Source organism: Bombina bombina, chromosome 2 (genome assembly GCF_027579735.1).
Source record: "Bombina bombina isolate aBomBom1 chromosome 2, aBomBom1.pri, whole genome shotgun sequence".
NCBI lineage: Eukaryota > Metazoa > Chordata > Amphibia > Anura > Bombinatoridae > Bombina > Bombina bombina.
In genome coordinates this window covers 1,022,302,955-1,022,322,465 of record NC_069500.1, presented here as the reverse complement: position 1 = coordinate 1,022,322,465, position 19,511 = coordinate 1,022,302,955, and the positions used below count along the sequence as shown (strand labels likewise).

The 19,511-nt window shown below is 42.2% G+C and overlaps 1 protein-coding gene across 1 annotated transcript in view; it reads left to right on the top strand.

Moving 5' to 3' along the window:
- The window catches only part of BBS7 (Bardet-Biedl syndrome 7), a 261,543-nt gene that overhangs the window by 163,071 nt on the left and 78,961 nt on the right, over positions 1-19,511 (top strand). The window contains 1 exon segment of the mRNA XM_053703611.1: positions 2,446-2,549. Coding sequence (XP_053559586.1) covers positions 2,446-2,549 — 104 coding nt within the window.

Here is a 19,511-nt window from a genome sequence, read left to right as displayed (position 1 = left end):
TGATGCCGCTACACGGGACTTGTGGCAAACGGTCCCTAAGGTGGAGGGAGCAGTCTCTACTCTAGCGAAGCGTACAACTATCACTGTCGAGGACAGTTGTGCTTTTCTAGATCCAATGGACAAAAAATTAGAGGGTTACCGTAAGAAAAAATTTTTCAACAATGTTTTATTCTCCAGCCCCTTGCATGCATTGCCCCTGTCACTGCTGCTGCGGCCTTCTGGTTTGAGTCTCTAGAAGAGGCTCTACAGGTAGAAACCCCATTGGATGATTTCCTTGACAAGATTAAAGCTCTTAAGCTAGCCAATTCATTTGTTTCTGACGCAGTTGTTCATTTAACCAAACTAACGGCTAAGAACTCAGGTTTTGCTATTCAGGCGCGTAGAGCGCTATGGCTTAAATCCTGGTCAGCTGACGTTACTTCAAAGTCTAAGCTTCTCAACATTCCCTTCAAGGGGCAGACCCTATTCGGGCCTGGACTGAAGGAGATCATTTCTGATATTACTGGAGGAAAAGGTCACCCCCTTCCTCAGGATAAGTCCAACAAATTAAACCAAACAGCCTAATTTTCGTGCCTTTCGAAACTTCAAGAGTGGCGCAGCTTCAACTTCCTCTAATACAAAACAAGAGGGAAATTTTGCCCAGTCCAAGCCGGCCTGGGAGACCTAACCAGGCTTGGAACAAAGGAAAGCAGACCAAAAAACCTGCTGCTGCCTCTAAGACAGCATGAAAGATCAGCCCCCGATCCGGTAACGGATCTAGTAGGGGGCAGACTTTCTCTCTTCGCCCAGGCTTGGGCAAGAGATGTCCAGGATCCCTGGGCGTTGGAAATCGTGTCCCAGGGATATCTTCTGGACTTCAAAGCTTCTTCCCCAAAAGGAAGATTTCACCTCTCACAATTATCTGCAAACCAGATAAAGAGAGAGGCATTCTTACATTGTGTTCAAGACCTCCTAGTTATGGGAGTGATCCACCCAGTTCCAAAGGAGGAACAGGGGCAAGGCTTCTATTCAAATCTGTTTGTGGTTCCCAAGAAAGAGGGAACCTTCAGACCAATCTTAGATCTCAAGATCCTAAACAAATTTCTCAGGGTCCCATCCTTCAAGATGGAGACTATTCGAACCATCCTACCTATGATCCAGGAGGGGTCAATATATGACTACCGTGGACTTAAAGGATGCTTATCTGCACATTCCGATACACAGAGATCATCATCGGTTTCTCAGGTTCACCTTCCTAAACGGGCATTACCAGTTTGTGGCTCTTCCCTTTGGGTTAGCTACGGCACCAAGAATCTTTACGAAGGTTCTGGGGTCACTCCTAGCGGTCCTAAGTGCCGCGGGGTATAGCAGTAGCCCCTTACCTAGACGACATTCTAATACAGGCGTCGAATTTTCAAATCGCCAGGTCCCATACAGACATTTTTCTGGCATTCCTGAGGTTGCAATGGGTGGAAAGTGAACGAAGAAAAAAGTTCTCTATCCCCTCTCACAAGAGTTTCCTTCCTAGGAACTCTGATAGATTCTGTAGAAATGAAGATTTACCTGACAGAGGCCAGGTTGTCAAAAACTTCTAAATTCCTGCCGTGTTCTTTATTCTACTTCTCGCCCTTCAGTGACTCAGTGTATGGAAGTAATCTGATGAATTTCTTTCCGGATATGGCGAGTCCACGGCTCACCCTTTATTTTAAGACAGTTATTTTTAACTAGAACCCCAGGCATCTCTACACCTTTGTGTTATCTTCTTTTTCCATTTCCCTTCGGCCTGAATGACTGGAAGTTATGGGTAAGGGAAGTGACATATATAGCAGCTTTGCTGTGGTGCTCTTTGCCTCCTCCTACTGGCCAGTAGTGATATTACCACTAGTAATTGATGATTCCATGCACTCACCGTATCCGGAAATAAATAAATTTATCAGGTAAGCGTCAATTATGTTTGCCTTCTATGGCTGTATCTACTGTATATCTATTGTTGTTTTGGTAGAATGTAATAATGAACAGGGATTATCTGCTGGAGCATGCCTAGAAGCTGTGAACTCAGTTGAAATACAATGTCTGTGTCTAAACACTGATAAGGGGGCTGGAGTAGACTGCACCAGACAGCATGGCTATTTAAGTATTTTTGCTTATTTTTTTAAATGATTTTAAAAATACTTGCCAGCAATTTTTAATCATTTTTTTTTTATGCAAACTATTTTTAATTAATTAGCTATTTTAGGATATGCACAGGTCTTAACCTGTTTATGGCACTTTAACAAGCTATCAAATTAGAGCATTTAATTTCTGCATTAGAAACTCCCTTTACCTTGAAATATACTATAACACAATGGACACTAAAAAAATGTCTTATTTTATTACATGCAGCTTTCAGGATTGCTTATTTTTCACAAAACTGGTTTTGCAGTTAATGCACAATGAGATTAATTGTTGTTTTCTGTACTTCACCAGACATTACTGAAGAATCTGTTGGCCATACATTGAGAATGATTCATCCTAAACTGGAATATCAGTTACTCTTAGCCAAAAAAGTCAGCTTGATTGATGCTCTTAAGGTTTGTAAAAAAAAAAAAATAATTTTAAAATTAATAACTAGAAAATACAAAAATAAATAAATTGCTTGTGATATAAATTACTAAGAAATGTTTTGCATCTCATTTTCTAACCTTCTCCACCGCCCCCATACAAGTAGAGCAGTATTTAAAGCTTGCGCGCTAACTCCGCTAGAAGTAATATTTTTTCTCATTTAGGGTAGCGCTCGTATTACAAGTTGAAAGTAAAACGTTTCCTCTCTCGCGCTAAACCCGATGCGTGTAAAAGCCGAACTTAAAATATTTCGCGCAGGTAACGTATTCCCCCCACCCACCATAGAAGAAATGCCCTACTCGCATGCAAATCCGATCGCATATTCTCAAGTGCGCTAACCTGACATGAAAATATGAATATTTCATATTCCAATGTTCTTCACATAACTGAATATGTTCTATTTATTCATAAATTACATATTTCTACATATATCTGATGGTATTTTGGTACTATATATATATATATATATATATATATATATATATATCATCAAAAAGAGGAAGGCACTCTCTAGGTCTTGTCAGTAAATAACTTTATTAAGTGACGTTTCGGGGTTGCCCCCATTTTCAAACAAACAAACTTGATAACAGTAGTGTACTCGCCCAATATATACAACAAACCCCACCTCGGCAATCCAGTATGACGCCGCCGACAGCGTTCCCGGAGCTGACGCCTCCCCTCATGGTTGCGCTACGTAACCTCCGTAGCTATGGCAACCAGACGCCATGCCAGCAGCGTGTACTGGAAAAAAGTCAACATAACTTCATATTGTTAGGCATTACATAACATAGAGGTACAATCGTAAATGGCTTCTATGTGCTGTTATAATACGTTAATATGCCCCATATACATAAGATGGACAATAGATGAAAACAGCAGCATACGAAAATCAGCATATGTGTTTGCATATTTGTCCAAAAGATAAACCTCTCGCTTTGCACCATAGTATCTATTCTACATTAATGCAGAAAAAGGGGGGACTAGTGTTTAAAGGTAGCAGTCTAAACATAACAGTATTCTTAATAGTCAATTGTATACAATGGTGGTCAATGCAATTGTGTTGTAAAAATAATGCTTGCATAACGATAATATACTTATCAAATTGCCATAAAACATAGATTAAATACTAGCAAAATTTGTGCAAAAACTAGCACAGTATAAAAGATTAGCACCAAATGTTAAAATAAGCACAATATAAGGAGTTGGCACAGTATAGAAAATTACGGCAGTGTGTAATTAGCACAATTTGAAAATTAAAAATATAATTTAAACATAGTTGTTAATTATTTTTCACACTATCCATCTGAATAATTTTCTCTTTTAAATAATTTTCTGAGGATAGATCAAACATGATAGAATTTATCCATCATAAAAAACAGTGCCAATCTAGCTGCACATTCAATCCTTGTTGTGTCATAGTCCCCAAGGTGTAGATCCACCTGGCCTCACGTTTGTAGCAATAGCTTGGCTCTATCCCCTCCTCGTGTCAGAGGAGGGTTACATGACACGATAAACCCCTTTGCGCTTGCACATAACTGTTAGCGATCCACACGTAATCTGGCCATTAGTCTTTTTGTCTTTGTCTCGATTTCTCTCATTTTTGGCTTTCCCTCTGTGTTTGATCTGTCTGTGTTCATCACAGAGATCACTTTAACACTCAAATTCACATTATTTGTTAGCTTAGCATAAGGCTAATATATTTTCCCTCTAGTCACAGCAGTATTTATCTAAATGTTTATACCGTGTAGTATATATATATATATATATATATATATATATATATATATACCGAACATCTGTGGAAATTAATCACAAAGAAAAGAGGGCGCCTCCTAGTGCAATATTGCAAGATAATAAACAAAAAATAGAATTTGTGCAAGAAAAATATTTACAAAATAAGCAGCACCTATGTGCTGATTGGGGCAGGCTGGGGAATCACAGTGACCCAGCTACACTGATCCAGCGATTGGATGATGGAGCTTGAATGGAAACAAATGTAGAATCTGAACAAGAAATAAAAAAAGAGATGGGGGAGCACCTCCTAGTGCAATAATGTAATGTAAATGGCACAAATGGACAAACTTGAAGATTGTATACTCACAAAGGGAGCAGCACCTATGTGCTGATTGAGGCAGGCTGGGGAATCACAGTGAGCCAGCTACACTGATCCAGCGATTGGATGATGGAGCTTGAATGGAAACAAAATGTAGAATCTGAACAAGAAATCAAAAAAGAGATGGGGGAGCACCTCCTAGTGCAATAATGTAATATAAATGGCACAAATTGACAAACTTGAAGATTGTATACTCACAAAGGGAGCAGCACCTATGTGCTGATTGAGGCAGGCTGGGGAATCGCAGTGACCCAGCTATACTGATCCTGCAGCAGGATGATGGTTACCAATATCTCCAAACAAACAATCAGGCTTAGACTTCCATAAAAATAACAATTTATTTAAAAATTCAAGGGATGTGAATTGACAACACCCCAATATAAAAACAATTGTTTAAAAACAGTTGCAACTAGTTTCTCAGCTACAAAGGCTGTTTCCTCAGGCCTAAGAATCCAGCTAAGTTATTTCCACTAAGTGTATGGTTTGAGATTTATTATTGTTTTGTTGCACATCAAATGTTGTTAACTAACTAATATATGTGGAATAGCGCCCCCTACAGTTGGATACCTAGGTATCGTCAACACGTTTGGGTATATATATATATATATATATATATATATATATATATATATATATGTGACAAAATTAAGTTTACTAAAAGCCTTTGAATAAAAAACTGTATGCTGAAAAATACTATGAGCAATATGGGACCTTTTCAGCCACATCCTAATTCTGGGTGATAACAACCATACTATATTAACTGTGCAGTTATCTGGTCTCTCTTAAGATCAAGATAACAACATTCTAGACATTTGTTTATATCAAGTTTTAGTTTGTGCTATAGTTGCTCATCTCCATTGTTATAAATATGTGATTTTTTTCTCTTGCAAGGTGTATCCAGTCCACGGATTCATCCTTTACTTGTGGGATACTTCTCATTCCCTACAGGAAGTGGCAAAAGAGAGCACACAGCAGAGCTGTCCATATAACTCCCCCTCTAGCTCCACCCCCCAGTCATTCTCTTTGCCGGCTCTAAGCACTAGGGTCTCTCTACGGGAGGGTAAAGTGAATGTGGTGTTAGAATTGTAGTTTTATATCTTCAATCAAAAAGTTTGTTATTTCTCCAACATTGGTGTGTCTGGTCCACGGCGTCATCCTTACTTGTGGGAATATTCTCTTCCCCAACAGGAAATGGCAAAGAGCACAGCAAAAGCTGCCCATATAGCCCCTCCTCTGGCTCCGCCCCCCAGTCATTCTCTTTGCCGCTCTGAACAACTAGCATCTCCACGGAGATGGTGAAGAGTATGTGGTGTTAGTTGTAGTTTTTTATTCTTCTATCAAGAGTTTGTTATTTTAAAATAGTGCCCGGTTTGTACTATTTACTCTAAAACAGAAAAGGATGAAGAGTTCTGTTTAAAAGAGGAGTATGATTTTAGCAGCAGTAACTAAAATCAATTGCTGTTCCCATGCAGGACTGTTGAGCCCAGAGAACTTCAGTTGGGGGGAACAGTTTGCAGACTTTTCTGCTCAAGGTATGACTAGTCCATTTTCTAACAACACTTTGTAATGCTAGAAGACTGTCATTTTCCCTCTTTGGGATCGGTAAGCCATTTTCTTAGACTCATAACAGAATGAAGGCTTATTAATGGGCTATATACTGGTGACACTATTGTGGGCTAAATTGATTGCTTTATTCGATATTTTTATGTGGTTTGAAGTGTTTTAAAACTTGAGAATGATTTGGTAACGTTTTTAAGCGCCAGGCAGTCGTTTAGACACCTTTCCCAGTCAGGAAGGGCCTTTCACTCTAGTAAGCAGAGCCTCATTTTCGCGCCTTAATTGCGCAGTTTCTTTTGGATGCAGTGCATGCAGCTTCATGTGAGAGGGTCTGGTGGCCATTAAAAATGTTCCTGGAAGGCTTATTTCGGTGGCTAATAACCCCCAAGGACAGGTGAAGCCGCAGCAAACGCTGTGGCTGGGGACTGTAGTGGGTTTAAAATTGTTTAAATTGATAAAAACAGCTCCGGTTTCCTCATTTAAGGGGTTACAAACTTGAAAATTGGGGTGCAATACTTTTAAAGCATTAAGACACTTGGGTGCAAATTTGGTAAAGATCGGATATTTCCTTCATAGTTTTTCACACATTCAGAAATAAAGTGTGCTCTGTTTTAAAACGGTTTTATTGCATTAATAGCCTGTATAAGCCTGTCTAACATGTCTGTACCTTCAGATAGAACATGTTCTGTATGTATGGAGGCCAAGGTGGTCCCCCCTTCAAATGTATGTGATAATTGTGCCATAGCGTCCAGACAAAGTAAGGACAGTACTGTCACATTTAATAAGGTTGCCCAAGATGATTCCTCAAATGAAGGTAGTGGGGGTAGTTCACCATCCTCTCCTTCTGTGTCAATACCAGTTAGGCCCGCGCAGGCGACTCCTAGTACATCTAGCGCGCCAATGCTTGTTACTATGTAACAATTAACGGCAGTAATGGATAATTCTATAGCTAATATTTTATTCAAAATGCCAGCATTTCAAAGAAAGCGTGATTGCTCAGTTTTAAATACAGTAGAGCAAGAGTGCGCTGAAGATAATTTATCTGTCATACCCTCACACCAGTCAGAATTGGCAGTGAGGGAGGGTTTGTCGGAGGGAGATATTTCTGATTCAGGAAGAGTTTCTCAACAGGCAGAACCTGATGTTGTGACGTTTAAATTTAAGTTAGAGCATCTCCGCGCCTTACTTAAGGAGGTACTAACTACTCTGGATGATTGTGACTCTTTGGTCATTCCAGAAAAATTGTGCAAAATGGACAAATTCCTAGAGGGTCCCTGTGCACCCTGATGCCTTTCCGATACCTAAAAGGGTGGCGGACATAGTGACTAAGGAGTGGGAGAAACCAGGCATACCTTTTGTCCCACCTCCTATATTTAAGAAAATGTTCCCCATGGTCGACCCAAGGAAGGACGCATGGCAAACAGTCCCTAGAGTTGAGGGGGGAAGTTTCTACGCTAGCCAAACGCAACGACTATTCCCATTGAGGACAATTGTGCTTTTAAAGATCCTATGGATAAAAAATTGGAGGGTTTGCTTAAAAAGATTTTTGTTCAGCAAGGTTTCCTCCTCCAACCAATTTCGTGCATTATTCCTGTCACTACGGCGGCGTGTTTTTGGTTCTATGAACTAGAAACGTCGCTCAATAAGGAGACTCCATATGAGGAAGTCATGGACAGAATTCACGCACTTAAGTTAGCTAATTCCTTTATTTTAGATGCCGCTTTGCAATTGGCGAGGTTAGCGGCGAAAAATTCAGGGTTTGCAATTGTGGCGCGCAGAGCGCTCTGGCTAAATTCTTGGTCGGCGGATGTATCTTCCAAGACAAAATTGCTTAATATTCCTTTCAAAGGTAAGACCCTTTTTGGGCCAGAATTGAAGGAGATTATTTCAGACATCACTGGGGGAAAGGGCCATGCCCTCCCACAGGATAGGCCTTTTAAGGCTAAGAATAAGTCCAATTTTCGTTCCTTTCGTAACTTCAGGAACGGACCGTCTCCTAACTCTGCAGCCTCTAGACAAGAGGGTATCGCTTCCCAGGCTAAGCCAGCTTGGAAACCAATGCAAGGCTGGAACAAGGGTAAACAGGCCAAGAAGCCTGCTGCTGCTACCAAGACAGCATGAAGGGGTAGCCCCTGATCCGGGACCGGATCTAGTAGGGGGCAGACTTTCTCTCTTTGCTCAGGCTTGGGCAAGAGATGTTCCGGATCCCTGGGCACTAGAAATAGTCTCTCAGGGTTATCTTCTAGAATTCAAGGAACTTCCTCCAAGGGGAAGGTTCCACATGTCTCGCTTATCTTCAGACCAGATAAAGAGACAGGCATTCTTACATTGCGTAAGAGACCTATTAAAGATGGGAGTGATACACCCAGTTCCAACAGCGGAACAAGGTCAGGGGTTTTACTCAAACCTGTTTGTAGTTCCCAAAAAAGAGGGAACTTTCAGACCAATTCTTGATTTAAAAATTCTAAACAAATTCCTCAGAGTTCCATCGTTCAAAATGGAAACCATTCGAACTATTTTACCTACAATCCAGGAGGGTCAATATATGACTACCGTGGATCTAAAGGATGCGTACCTACATATTCCTATACACAAAGATAATCATCAGTTCCTAAGGTTCGCCTTTCTGGACAAACATTACCAGTTCGTGGCTCTTCCGTTCGGTTTAGCCACTGCTCCCAGAATTTTCACAAAGGTGCTAGGGTCCCTTCTAGCGGTTCTAAGACCGAGGGGCATTGCAGTGGCACCTTACCTAGACGACATTCTAATCCAAGCTTCGTCCCTTTCCAGATCAAAGGCTCATACAGACATTGTGATTGAAAGAAAAATGAATTGCGCTAGAGAATATATATGTATATATATAAGACTGGTCAATATCTATGTTGTATCTAAATACACACGTAGTAGATCTTGCTAAGAATGCAACAAAAAAGGATTATATCAAAACCACAACAGGATAAAAAAACACAAGATAGAGGAATATAAACAGTTGCAGATAGTTGCAAATTAAAAAAACCAATTTCAGCCTATTTGTGTTATCCCTTTAAATGGTATATAATACCTTACGGTTACTGGTTGTGTCCATACAATCAAAAAATGTTCAGATTGAGTCCAGTCCAATTATATTCTTTTATTGGATATTCCAAGAAAAAAGCATATGTTGCTTTCCTTGATTGCAAACAATTTGTTGAGTGGCTGTTTTCGTGCTGCCTGTGATCAGCTGGGCAATCCAATCCTCAGCTCCAATGCAGTATCATGTAAAAGAGAAAAAAAGAAGAAAGCGCACAGGGCCGACTCAAGTGAAATATTTTATTAACAGTGAAGTATACACATAAAAACTGACACTTACTGATGTGCTTTTTAGCACTTACGAATCTTGTAAGTGTCAGTTTTTTATGTGTATACTTCACTGTTAATAAAATATTTCACTTGAGTCGGCCCTGTGCGCTTTCTTCTTTTTTTCTCTTTTACATCATACAGACATTGTGTTAGCCTTTCTCAGGTCTCACGGGTGGAAGGTGAACGTGGAAAAAAGTTCCCTGTCCCCGTCTACAAGAGTTCCCTTTCTGGGAACAATAATAGATTCTGTAGAAATGAAGATCTTTCTGACAGAGGTCAGAAAATTAAAGCTTCTAAAGGCTTGTCGAGTTCTTCATTCTATTCCTTAGCCTTCCATAGCTCAGTGCATGGAAGTAATAGGTCTAATGGTGGCAGCAATGGACGTCGTTCCTTTTGCTCGAATTCATCTAAGACCATTGCAACTGTGCATGCTCAGACAGTGGAATGGGGATTATGCAGACTTGTCTCCCCAGATTCAAGTAGACCAGTTAACCAGAGACTCACTCTGTTGGTGGTTGATTCAGGATCACCTGTCTCAGGGAATGAGTTTTCGCAGACCAGAGTGGGTCATTGTCACGACCGACGCCAGTCTATTAGGCTGGGGCGCGGTCTGGGACTCCCTGAAAGCTCAGGGTCTATGGTCCCGGGAAGAGTCTCTTCTCCCGATAAACATCCTGGAACTGAGAGCGATATTCAATGCACTCCGGGCTTGGCCTCAACTAGCGAAGGCCGGATTCATAAGATTCCAGTCGGACAACATGACGACTGTAGCTTACATCAACCATCAGGGAGGAACAAAGAGTTCCTTGGCGATGAGAGAGGTATCCAAGATCATCAAATGGGCGGAGGATCACTCCTGCCATCTATCTGCAATTCACATCCCAGGAGTAGACAACTGGGAGGCGGATTATTTGAGTCATCAGACTTTCCATCCGGTCTTTGCCCAGTTAACTCGATTATGGGGCATTCCAGACATGGATCTGATGGCGTCTCGTCAGAACTTCAAAGTTCCTTGCTACGGGTCCAGATCCAGGGATCCCAAGGCGACTCTAGTGGATGCATTAGTAGCGCCTTGGTCGTTCAACCTAGCTTATGTGTTTCCACCGTTTCCTCTCCTTCCCAGGCTCTTAGCCAGGATCAAACAGGAGAAGGCCTCTGTGATTCTGATAGCTCCTGCGTGGCCACGCAGGACTTGGTATGCAGACCTGGTGAATATGTCATCGGCTCCACCATGGAAGCTACCCTTGAGAGAGGATCTTCTAGTACAAGGTCCATTCGAACATCCAAATCTAGTTTCTCTGCAGCTGACTGCTTGGAAATTGAACGCTTGATTTTATCCAAGCGTGGGTTTTCAAATTCAGTGATAGATACTCTGGTCCAAGCCAGAAAACCTGTGACTAGAAAGATTTACCATAAAATATGGAAAAAATATATCTGTTGGTGTGAATCCAAGGGATTCTCCTGGAGTAAGATTAAAATTCCTAGGATTCTTTCCTTTCTCCAAGAGGGTTTGGATAAAGGGTTGTCAGCGAGTTCTCTAAAAGGACAGATTTTTGCTTTATCTGTTTTGTTACACAAACGCCTGGCAGCTGTGCCAGATGTACAAGCTTTTGTACAGGCTTTGGTCAGAATCAAGCCTGTTTACAGACCCATGACTCCTCCTTGGAGTCTAAATTTAGTTCTTTCAGTTCTTCAAGGGGTTCCGTTTGAACCTTTACATTCCATAGATATCAAGTTACTATCTTGGAAAGTTCTGTTTTTGGTTGCTATTTCTTCTGCTAGAAGAGTTTCTGAATTATCTGCTTTGCAGTGTGATCCACCCTATCTGGTGTTCCATTCAGATAAGGTCGTTTTGCGTACCAAACCTGGTTTTCTTCCAAAAGTAGTTTCCAACAAGAATATTAACCAGGAAATAGTTGTTCCTTCTCTGTGTCCGAATCCAGTTTCAAAGAAGGAACGTTTATTACACAATTTAGATGTGGTCCGTGCTTTAAAGTTCTATTTAGACGCAACAAAGGATTTCAGACAAACTTCATCTTTGTTTGTCGTTTACTCTGGTAAGAGGAGAGGACAAAAAGCTACTGCTACCTCTCTTTCTTTCTGGCTGAAAAGCATCATCCGATTGGCTTATGAGACTGCCGGACGGCAGCCTCCTGAACGAATCACAGCTCACTCTACTAGGGCTGTGGCTTCCACATGGGCCTTCAAGAACGAGGCTTCTGTTGACCAGATATGTAAGGCAGCGACTTGGTCTTCTCTGCACACTTTTGCCAAATTTTACAAATTCGATACTTATGCTTCTTCGGAGGCTATTTTTGGGAGAAAGGTTTTGCAAGCCGTGGTGCCTTCCGTTTAGGTAACCTGATTTGCTCCCTCCCTTCTTCATCCGTGTCCTAAAGCTTTGGTATTGGTTCCCACAAGTAAGGATGACGCCGTGGACCAGACACACCAATGTTGGAGAAACCAGAATTTATGCTTACCTGATAAATTTCATTCTCCAACGGTGTGTCCGGTCCACGGCCCGCCCTGGTTTTTTAATCAGGTTTTGAAAATTTTCTTTCTCTATACACTACAGTCACCACGGCACCCTATAGTTTCTCCTTTTTTTCTCCTAACCGTCGGTCGAATGACTGGGGGGCGGAGCCAGAGGAGGGGCTATATGGGCAGCTTTTGCTGTGCTCTTTGCCATTTCCTGTTGGGGAAGAGAATATTAACACAAGTAAGGATGACGCCATGGACCGGACACAACGTTGGAGAAAGAAATTTATCAGGTAAGCATAAATTCTGTTTTTTAAATGGTACCGGTTTGTACGATTTACTCTCTGGCAGAAAAAAGATGAAGAATTCTGCTGAGAGGAAGATGATTTTAGCATGTTGTAACTAAAATCCATTGCTGTTCCCACACAGGACTGAGGAGTACCAGAAAACTTCAGTTGGGGGGAACAGTTTGCAGGCTTGACTGCAATGAGGTATGTTCAGTCATTTATTTCTAGACAAGACTGAGATAATGCTAGAAGACTGATAGATACCCATGTGGGGAGGGTAAGCTATGTTCTGAGACTTAGTAAAGAATTGAATGCTTACATAACAGGGCTAATTATGCTGGTTGACACTAATTCAGGGCAATCGATTATTTGTTTTAAGAAATATTCGTTGGAGACACTTTTTTAAGCACTTTGGAGTGTTTTCTGGGGTTATTATCCACATGGCAAAAATTTAGTCACTTAGAAGTGTTTTTTGTAGGCCTCACAACTCCGGAGTGGAGTGGGAGGGGCCTAATTTTGCGCTTCAGATGCGCAGTTAGAATTGAAAGACAGTTCATGCTGCTTCACATGGAGGGTCCTGCTGCTGATTGAGGGCCTAAAAGAAGCTTTATTCCCCCAAAACTGGTCCCTAAGGGCAGGTAGGGCCACAGCAGTAAGCTGTGGCAAGGTGCTGTAGTTATTTAACCGGTTGTTGGCTTTAGGCTGCTCCGGTTTGGGCATTAAGGGGTTAATCGTTCTGCAACTTGTGGTGCAATCATATTAAGGCCTTAGGTACATACTGTGAAAATTTCAAAAGGATTGCTGCATTTTTCACTGTTTTGTAAAATTGTGTACTCTTTTTATCTCTTAAAGGCACAGTAACGTTTTTTTCAAATTGTTTTTTTTATTTGATTAAAGTGTTTTCCAGCCTGCTTGTGTATGCTACTAGTCTGTTAAACATGTCTGACACTAAGGAAAATCCTTGTTCAATGTGTTTAGAAGCCATGGTGGAACCCCCTCTCAGAATGTGTCCCAATTGCACTAATGTGTCTATACACTTTAAAGATCATATTGTTGCACTTAAAAATGTGGCCCTAGATGATTTTCAGACTGAAGGTAATGAGGATAGTCCGTCTACCTCTCCCCATGTGTCACAACCAGCTACGCCCGCTCAAGCGATGCCTAGTACCTCTAGTGCGTCTGCCCCTATTACATTGCAACAACTAGCGTCAGTCATGGATAACTCCCTTGCGGCCTTTCTATCTAAACTGCCAGTTTTTCCTGCAAAGCGTGATAGCTCTGTTTTAAGAACAGATTCTGAGCAATCTGAAGCTTTGGTAGCCTTATCTGATGTACCCTCACAACGCTCTGACGTGGGAGGGACTTGATGTCTGAGGGAGAAATTTCCGATTCAGGAAAGGTTTCTCATCAGGCAGAGTCAGATTCATTATTGTTTAAATTTAAATTGAAACACCTCCGCGTATTGCTCAGGGAGGTATTAGCTACTCTGGATGATTGTGACCCTATGGTGGTCCCAGAGAAATTGTGTACAATGGACAAGTACCTAGAGGTCCCTGTATACACTGATGCGTTTCCGATCCCTAAGAGGGTTGCGGATATTGTTACTAGGGAGTGGGATAGACCAGGTGTCCCTTTTATTTCCCCCCCCCCCTATTTTTAAGAAAATGTTCCCCATAACTGACCCCAGGCGGGACTCGTGGTAGAGGGGGCTGTTTCTTCGCTTGCTAAGCGCACAACCATACCAATTGAAGACAGTTGTGCTTTTAAAGATCCTATGGATAAAAAGTTAGGTTTACTTAAGAAAATTTTTGTTCAACAAGGTTTTCTTCTCCAACCTATTGCCTGCATTATTCCTGTAACTACTGCAGCTGCTTTCTGGTTTGAGGCGCTGGAGGATTCGCTCCAGACGGAGACCTCATACGACGAAATTATGGATAGAATTAAGGCTCTAAAGCTGGCTAATTCTTTTATCACAGATGCCGCTTTGCAATTAGCTAAGTTAGCGGGGAAAAATTCAGGTTTCGCGATTATGGCACGCAGAGCACTTTGGCTCAAGTCATGGTCGGCCGATGTGTCGTCAAAATCCAAATTATTAAATATCCCTTTCAAAGGAAAGACCCTTTTCGGGCCAGAATTGAAAGAGATTTTTTCAGAAATCACCGGGGTAAAGGGCCATGCTCTCCCTCAGGACAAGCCCTTTAAGGCTAAAAACAAAGCTAATTTTCGTTCCTTTCGTAATTTCAGGAGCGGTTCCGCTTCAGCCTCTACAGCTGCAAAGCAAGAGGGTAACGCTTCACAGCCCAAGGCAACCTGGAAACCTTACCAGGGCTGGAACAAGGGTAAACCGGCCAAAAAGCCTGCAGCTGCTACCATGACCGCATGAAGGGGTAGCCCCCGATCCAGGACCGGATCTAGTAGGGGGCAGACTTTCTCTCATCACTCAGGCCTGGGCAAGAGATGTTCACGATCCCTGGGCATTAGAGATAGTTTCCCAGGGATATCTTCTAGAATTCAAGGACTCCCCTCCAAGGGGAAGGTTCCACATTTCTCGTCTGTCTACAGACCAGATAAAGAAAGAGACGTTCTTACGCTGTGTAGAAGATCTACATACGATGGGAGTGATATACCCAGTTCCAATTGCAGAACAAGGACTGGGTTTTTACTCAAACCTGTTTGTGGTTCCCAAAAAAGAAGGAACTTTCAGACCAATCCTGGATCTAAAAATTCTAAACAGATTCCTCAGAGTCCCATCATTCAAGATGGAGACCATTTGGACAATCTTACCTATGATCCAGGAAGGTCAATATATGACTACCGTGGATCTAAAGGATGCGTACCTGCATATTCCTATCCACAAAGATCATCATCAGTTCCTCAGGTTCGCTTTTCTAGACAAGCATTACCATTTCGTCGCTCTTCCATTCGGTTTAGCCACTGCTCCCAGAATTTTCACAAAGGTGCTATGGTCCCTTCTGGCGGTTCTAAGACCGCGGGGCATAGCAGTGGCGCCTTATTTGGATGACATCTTAATTCAGGCGCCGTCTTTTCACAGAGCCAAGGCTCACATGGAGATTGTATTGGCCTTTCTGAGGTCTCACGGGTGGAAGGTGAACATCAAAAAGAGTTCTCTGTCCCCACTCACAAGGGTTCCCTTCCTAGGGACACTAATAGATTTGGTAGAAAAGAAAATATTTCTGACGGAGGTCAGAAAATTGAAACTTTTAACTACTTGCCGAGTTCTTCATTCCGTTCCTCGGCCATCTGTAGCTCAGTGCATGGAGGCAATCGGATTAATGGTAGCGGCAATGGACATAGTCCCTTTCGCTCGGATACATCTCAGACCACTGCAACTATGCATGCTCAATCAGTGGAATGGGGATTATGCAGATTTGTCTCCTCAAATACAGTTGGACCAGGAAACCAGAGTTTCTCTTCTCTGGTGGTTGTCTCAGGATCACCTGTCTCAGGGAATATGTTTCCGCAGACCAGAGTGGATCATTGTAACGACCGACGCCAGTCTGTTAGGCTGGGTTGCAGTCTGGGACTCCCTGAAAGCTCAAGGCGTATGGTCTCGGGAAGAATCTCTTCTCCCGATAAACATTCTGGAGCTGAGGGCGATATTCAACGCGCTTCAGGCATGGCCTCAACTAGCTGTGGCCATATTCATCAGATTTCAGTCGGACAACATCACGACTGTAGCTTACATCAATCATCAAGGGGGAACAAAGAGTTCCCTAGCGATGAAGGAAGTAACCAAAATAATCAAGTGGGTGGAGGATCACTCCTGCCATCTCTCAGCAATTCACATCCCAGGTGTAGACAACTGGGAGGCGGATTTCCTGAGTCGTCAGACTTTCCATCCGGGGGAGTGGGAACTCCACCCGGAGGTATTTGCCCAGCTGACTCAGCTTTGGGGCACTCCAGAGTTGGATCTGATGGCGTCCCGTCAGAACACCAAACACTTCCTCTCTACGGGGCCAGGTCCCGGGACCCCAAGGCGGTATTGATAGATGCTCTAGCAGCGCCTTGGTCCTTCAATCTGGCTTATGTTTTCCCACCGTTTCCCCTTCTCCCTCGTCTGGTCGCCAAAATCAAGCAGGAGAAGGCCTCGGTGATTCTGATAGCGCCTGCGTGTCCACGCAGTTCTTGGTATGCAGACCTAGTGGACATGTCATCTGTCCCACCATGGACACTGCCAATGAGGCAGGATCTTCTAATTCAGGGTCCATTCAAGCATCCAAATCTAATTTCTCTATGTCTGACTGCTTGGAGATTGAACGCTTAATTCTATCAAAGCGTGGTTTCTCTGAGCCAGTTATAGATACTCTGATTCAGACTAGAAAGCCTGTCACCAGGAAAATCTACCATAAGATATGGCGGAAATATCTTTGTTGGTGTGAATCAAAGGGTTACTCATGGAGTAAGATTAGGATTCCCAGGATATTGTCTTTCCTCCAAGAAGGATTGGAGAAAGGATTGTCAGCTAGTTCCTTAAAAGGACAGATATCTGCTCTGTCTATCCTTTTACACAAGCGTCTGGCAGAGGTACCAGACGTTCAAGCGTTTGCTCAGGCTTTAGTCAGAATCAAGCCCGTCTATAAATCTGTGGCTCCGCCATGGAGTCTAAATCTAGTTCTTTCAGTTCTTCAAGGGGTTCCGTTTGAACCTTTACATTCCATAGATATTAAGTTGTTATCTTGGAAAGTTTTGTTTTTGGTAGCTATCTCTTCTGCTCGAAGAGTTTCAGAATTATCTGCCTTACAGTGTGATTCACCTTACCTGGTGTTCCACGCAGATAAGGTAGTTTTGCGTACCAAGCCTGGTTTTCTTCCTAAAGTTGTTTCTAACAAGAATATTAACCAGGAAATAGTTGTTCCTTCTCTGTGTCCTAATCCTTCTTCGAAGAAGGAACGTCTGTTGCACAATCTTGATGTAGTTCGTGCTCTAAAGTTCTATTTGCAAGCAACTAAGGATTTCAGACAAACATCTTCCTTGTTTGTTATCTATTCTGGTAAGAGGAGAGGTCAGAAAGCGACTGCTACCTCTCTTTCCCTTTGGCTGAAAAGCATCATCCGTTTGGCCTATGAGACTGCTGACCAGCAGCCTCCTGAAACTATTACTGCTCATTCTACCAGAGCAGTGGCTTCCACATGGGCTTTTAAAAACAAGGCTTCTGTTGCACAGATTTGTAAGGTAGCGACTTGGTCTTCACTGCATACTTTTTCAAAATTTTACAAATTCGATACTTTTGCTTCTTCGGAGGCTATTTTTGGGAGAGAGGTTTTGCAAGCAGTGGTGCCTTCCGTTTAAGGTACCTGCCTTGTTCCCTCCCTTCATCCGTGTCCTAAAGCTTTGGTATTGGTATCCCACAAGTAAAGGATGAATCCGTGGACTGGATACACCTTGCAAGAGAAAACAGAATTTATGCTTACCTGATAAATTACTTTCTCTTGTGATGTATCCAGTCCACGGCCCGCCCTGGCAATTAAGTCAGGTAAAAAATTTTTGTTTAAACTACAGTTACCACTGCACCCTATGGTTTCTCCTTTTTCTTCCTAACCTCTGGTCGAATGACTGGGGGGTGGAGCTAGAGGGGAAGCTATATGGACAGCTCTGCTGTGTGCTCTCTTTGCCACTTCCTGTAGGGAATGAGAATATCCCACGAGTAAAGGATGAATCCGTGGACTGGATACACCGCAAGAGAAAGTAATTTATCAGGTAAGCATAAATTCTGTTTTTTATTGTTTTGCTTTGGGGAGCATAATTTCAGAGGTTTTTCTGACGTAATTGCTCTAAGAAGGTATCTAAAAGTAAGTAGAGCCAGGTACTCGATACTCAGCAGATCAGTAGAATAAATTAAGAGTTATGTTGCAATTTTTTTTTTTTTTGTTATGTACTGTATAAAATAGTTTTCTCTTACATTCCTGTGACAGCACTTGTACGAGGCTATGATTCTAGACAATTGATTAAGAATAACCCACTTGGAGACAGGCAAAAACAACCACCCCCCACCTTCTTTATCATCTTTTTCAGTATATTAAAGTTTCTGTATGGAGAAGACATTTTTCCCTTCCTCTTTCAATTGGATGGATTTTTTAAAGACTATTGGATCTCCCAGACCTTCTCTGTTCTATTTATGTGAACTGCCTGGGTTCTGCCATCATTCCTGCTGGCGCACCTTAAACCACAATCTCTCCCCTTCTGTACAGGGTGTACCTCACTCCTTGCACAGCAGAGTGAATAGTTTTCCACCTACAGGATGAGCATCCATTTATTTACTGTCATCAGTGTTCCCCATTTTATATACCAGTTTTATGTCATTTACTGCACTTGCTTCCTCTTGCATTTTGCCTTCCGTGCTTAAGTTCTCCTTTCTAGTCCGTTACAATGGTTTGTTCTTTCATCTACTTGTGTATATGGTGCACTGAGCACGTTTTATCCTGATGCAGCAGTTCTCTCACACATCCTGTGCTACTCTGGTTGTTATCAGCATCCCTTCAGCAGTATAATGCATTGTAGCACTCATAGTTGAGGTACATGTTGCTTACCTCCATACTAGGGGTGACAGTCTATCTCTCCAGAGTTCTGACATTCACCATACTTCTCTTCATGGATGTTTTTCCATGCTTGCGGCCAGTGTTCTGTTTAAAGACAAATAGTCCCCTATAAATGGAAGACACTTCTTTGGGAAATTGCCTTTCCATTTGATGTAGTTGCTGCTGGACCTGGCTCCTGAACCTGTTCCTTCTCCTGCCCTTTGCAGGGTTGTCTGAGAATGACCTGGTTGCTTATTCATTCCTTTTGACTACGAGCATGTCTTACAATTCCATTTTATTCTGTCTACATGTTGGTGAACCTTTAAGTTTCACAAGATCAGTCCCCCTTTCGTGTAGCTGACATGGCCTGTTTCATACTATGACAAAGCCAAGTCCAGTCCTGCTGACAGGTTGTTAACTACATGTGTTTCAGACAGAGATAGCCAGGCACAATTCTGCTTTCATATTACAGACCTAACTGTTTCTAACTTAAAGAATCTGTATTCTATCCAATCTGCCTTTGTTTCTGTTTTCCATACAAACTCAACTCTGCTTCAAATTTATGTAATATACCATCTAGATCTGCAATAGCAGATGGAACCTGTCTTGTCTGATAGAGAA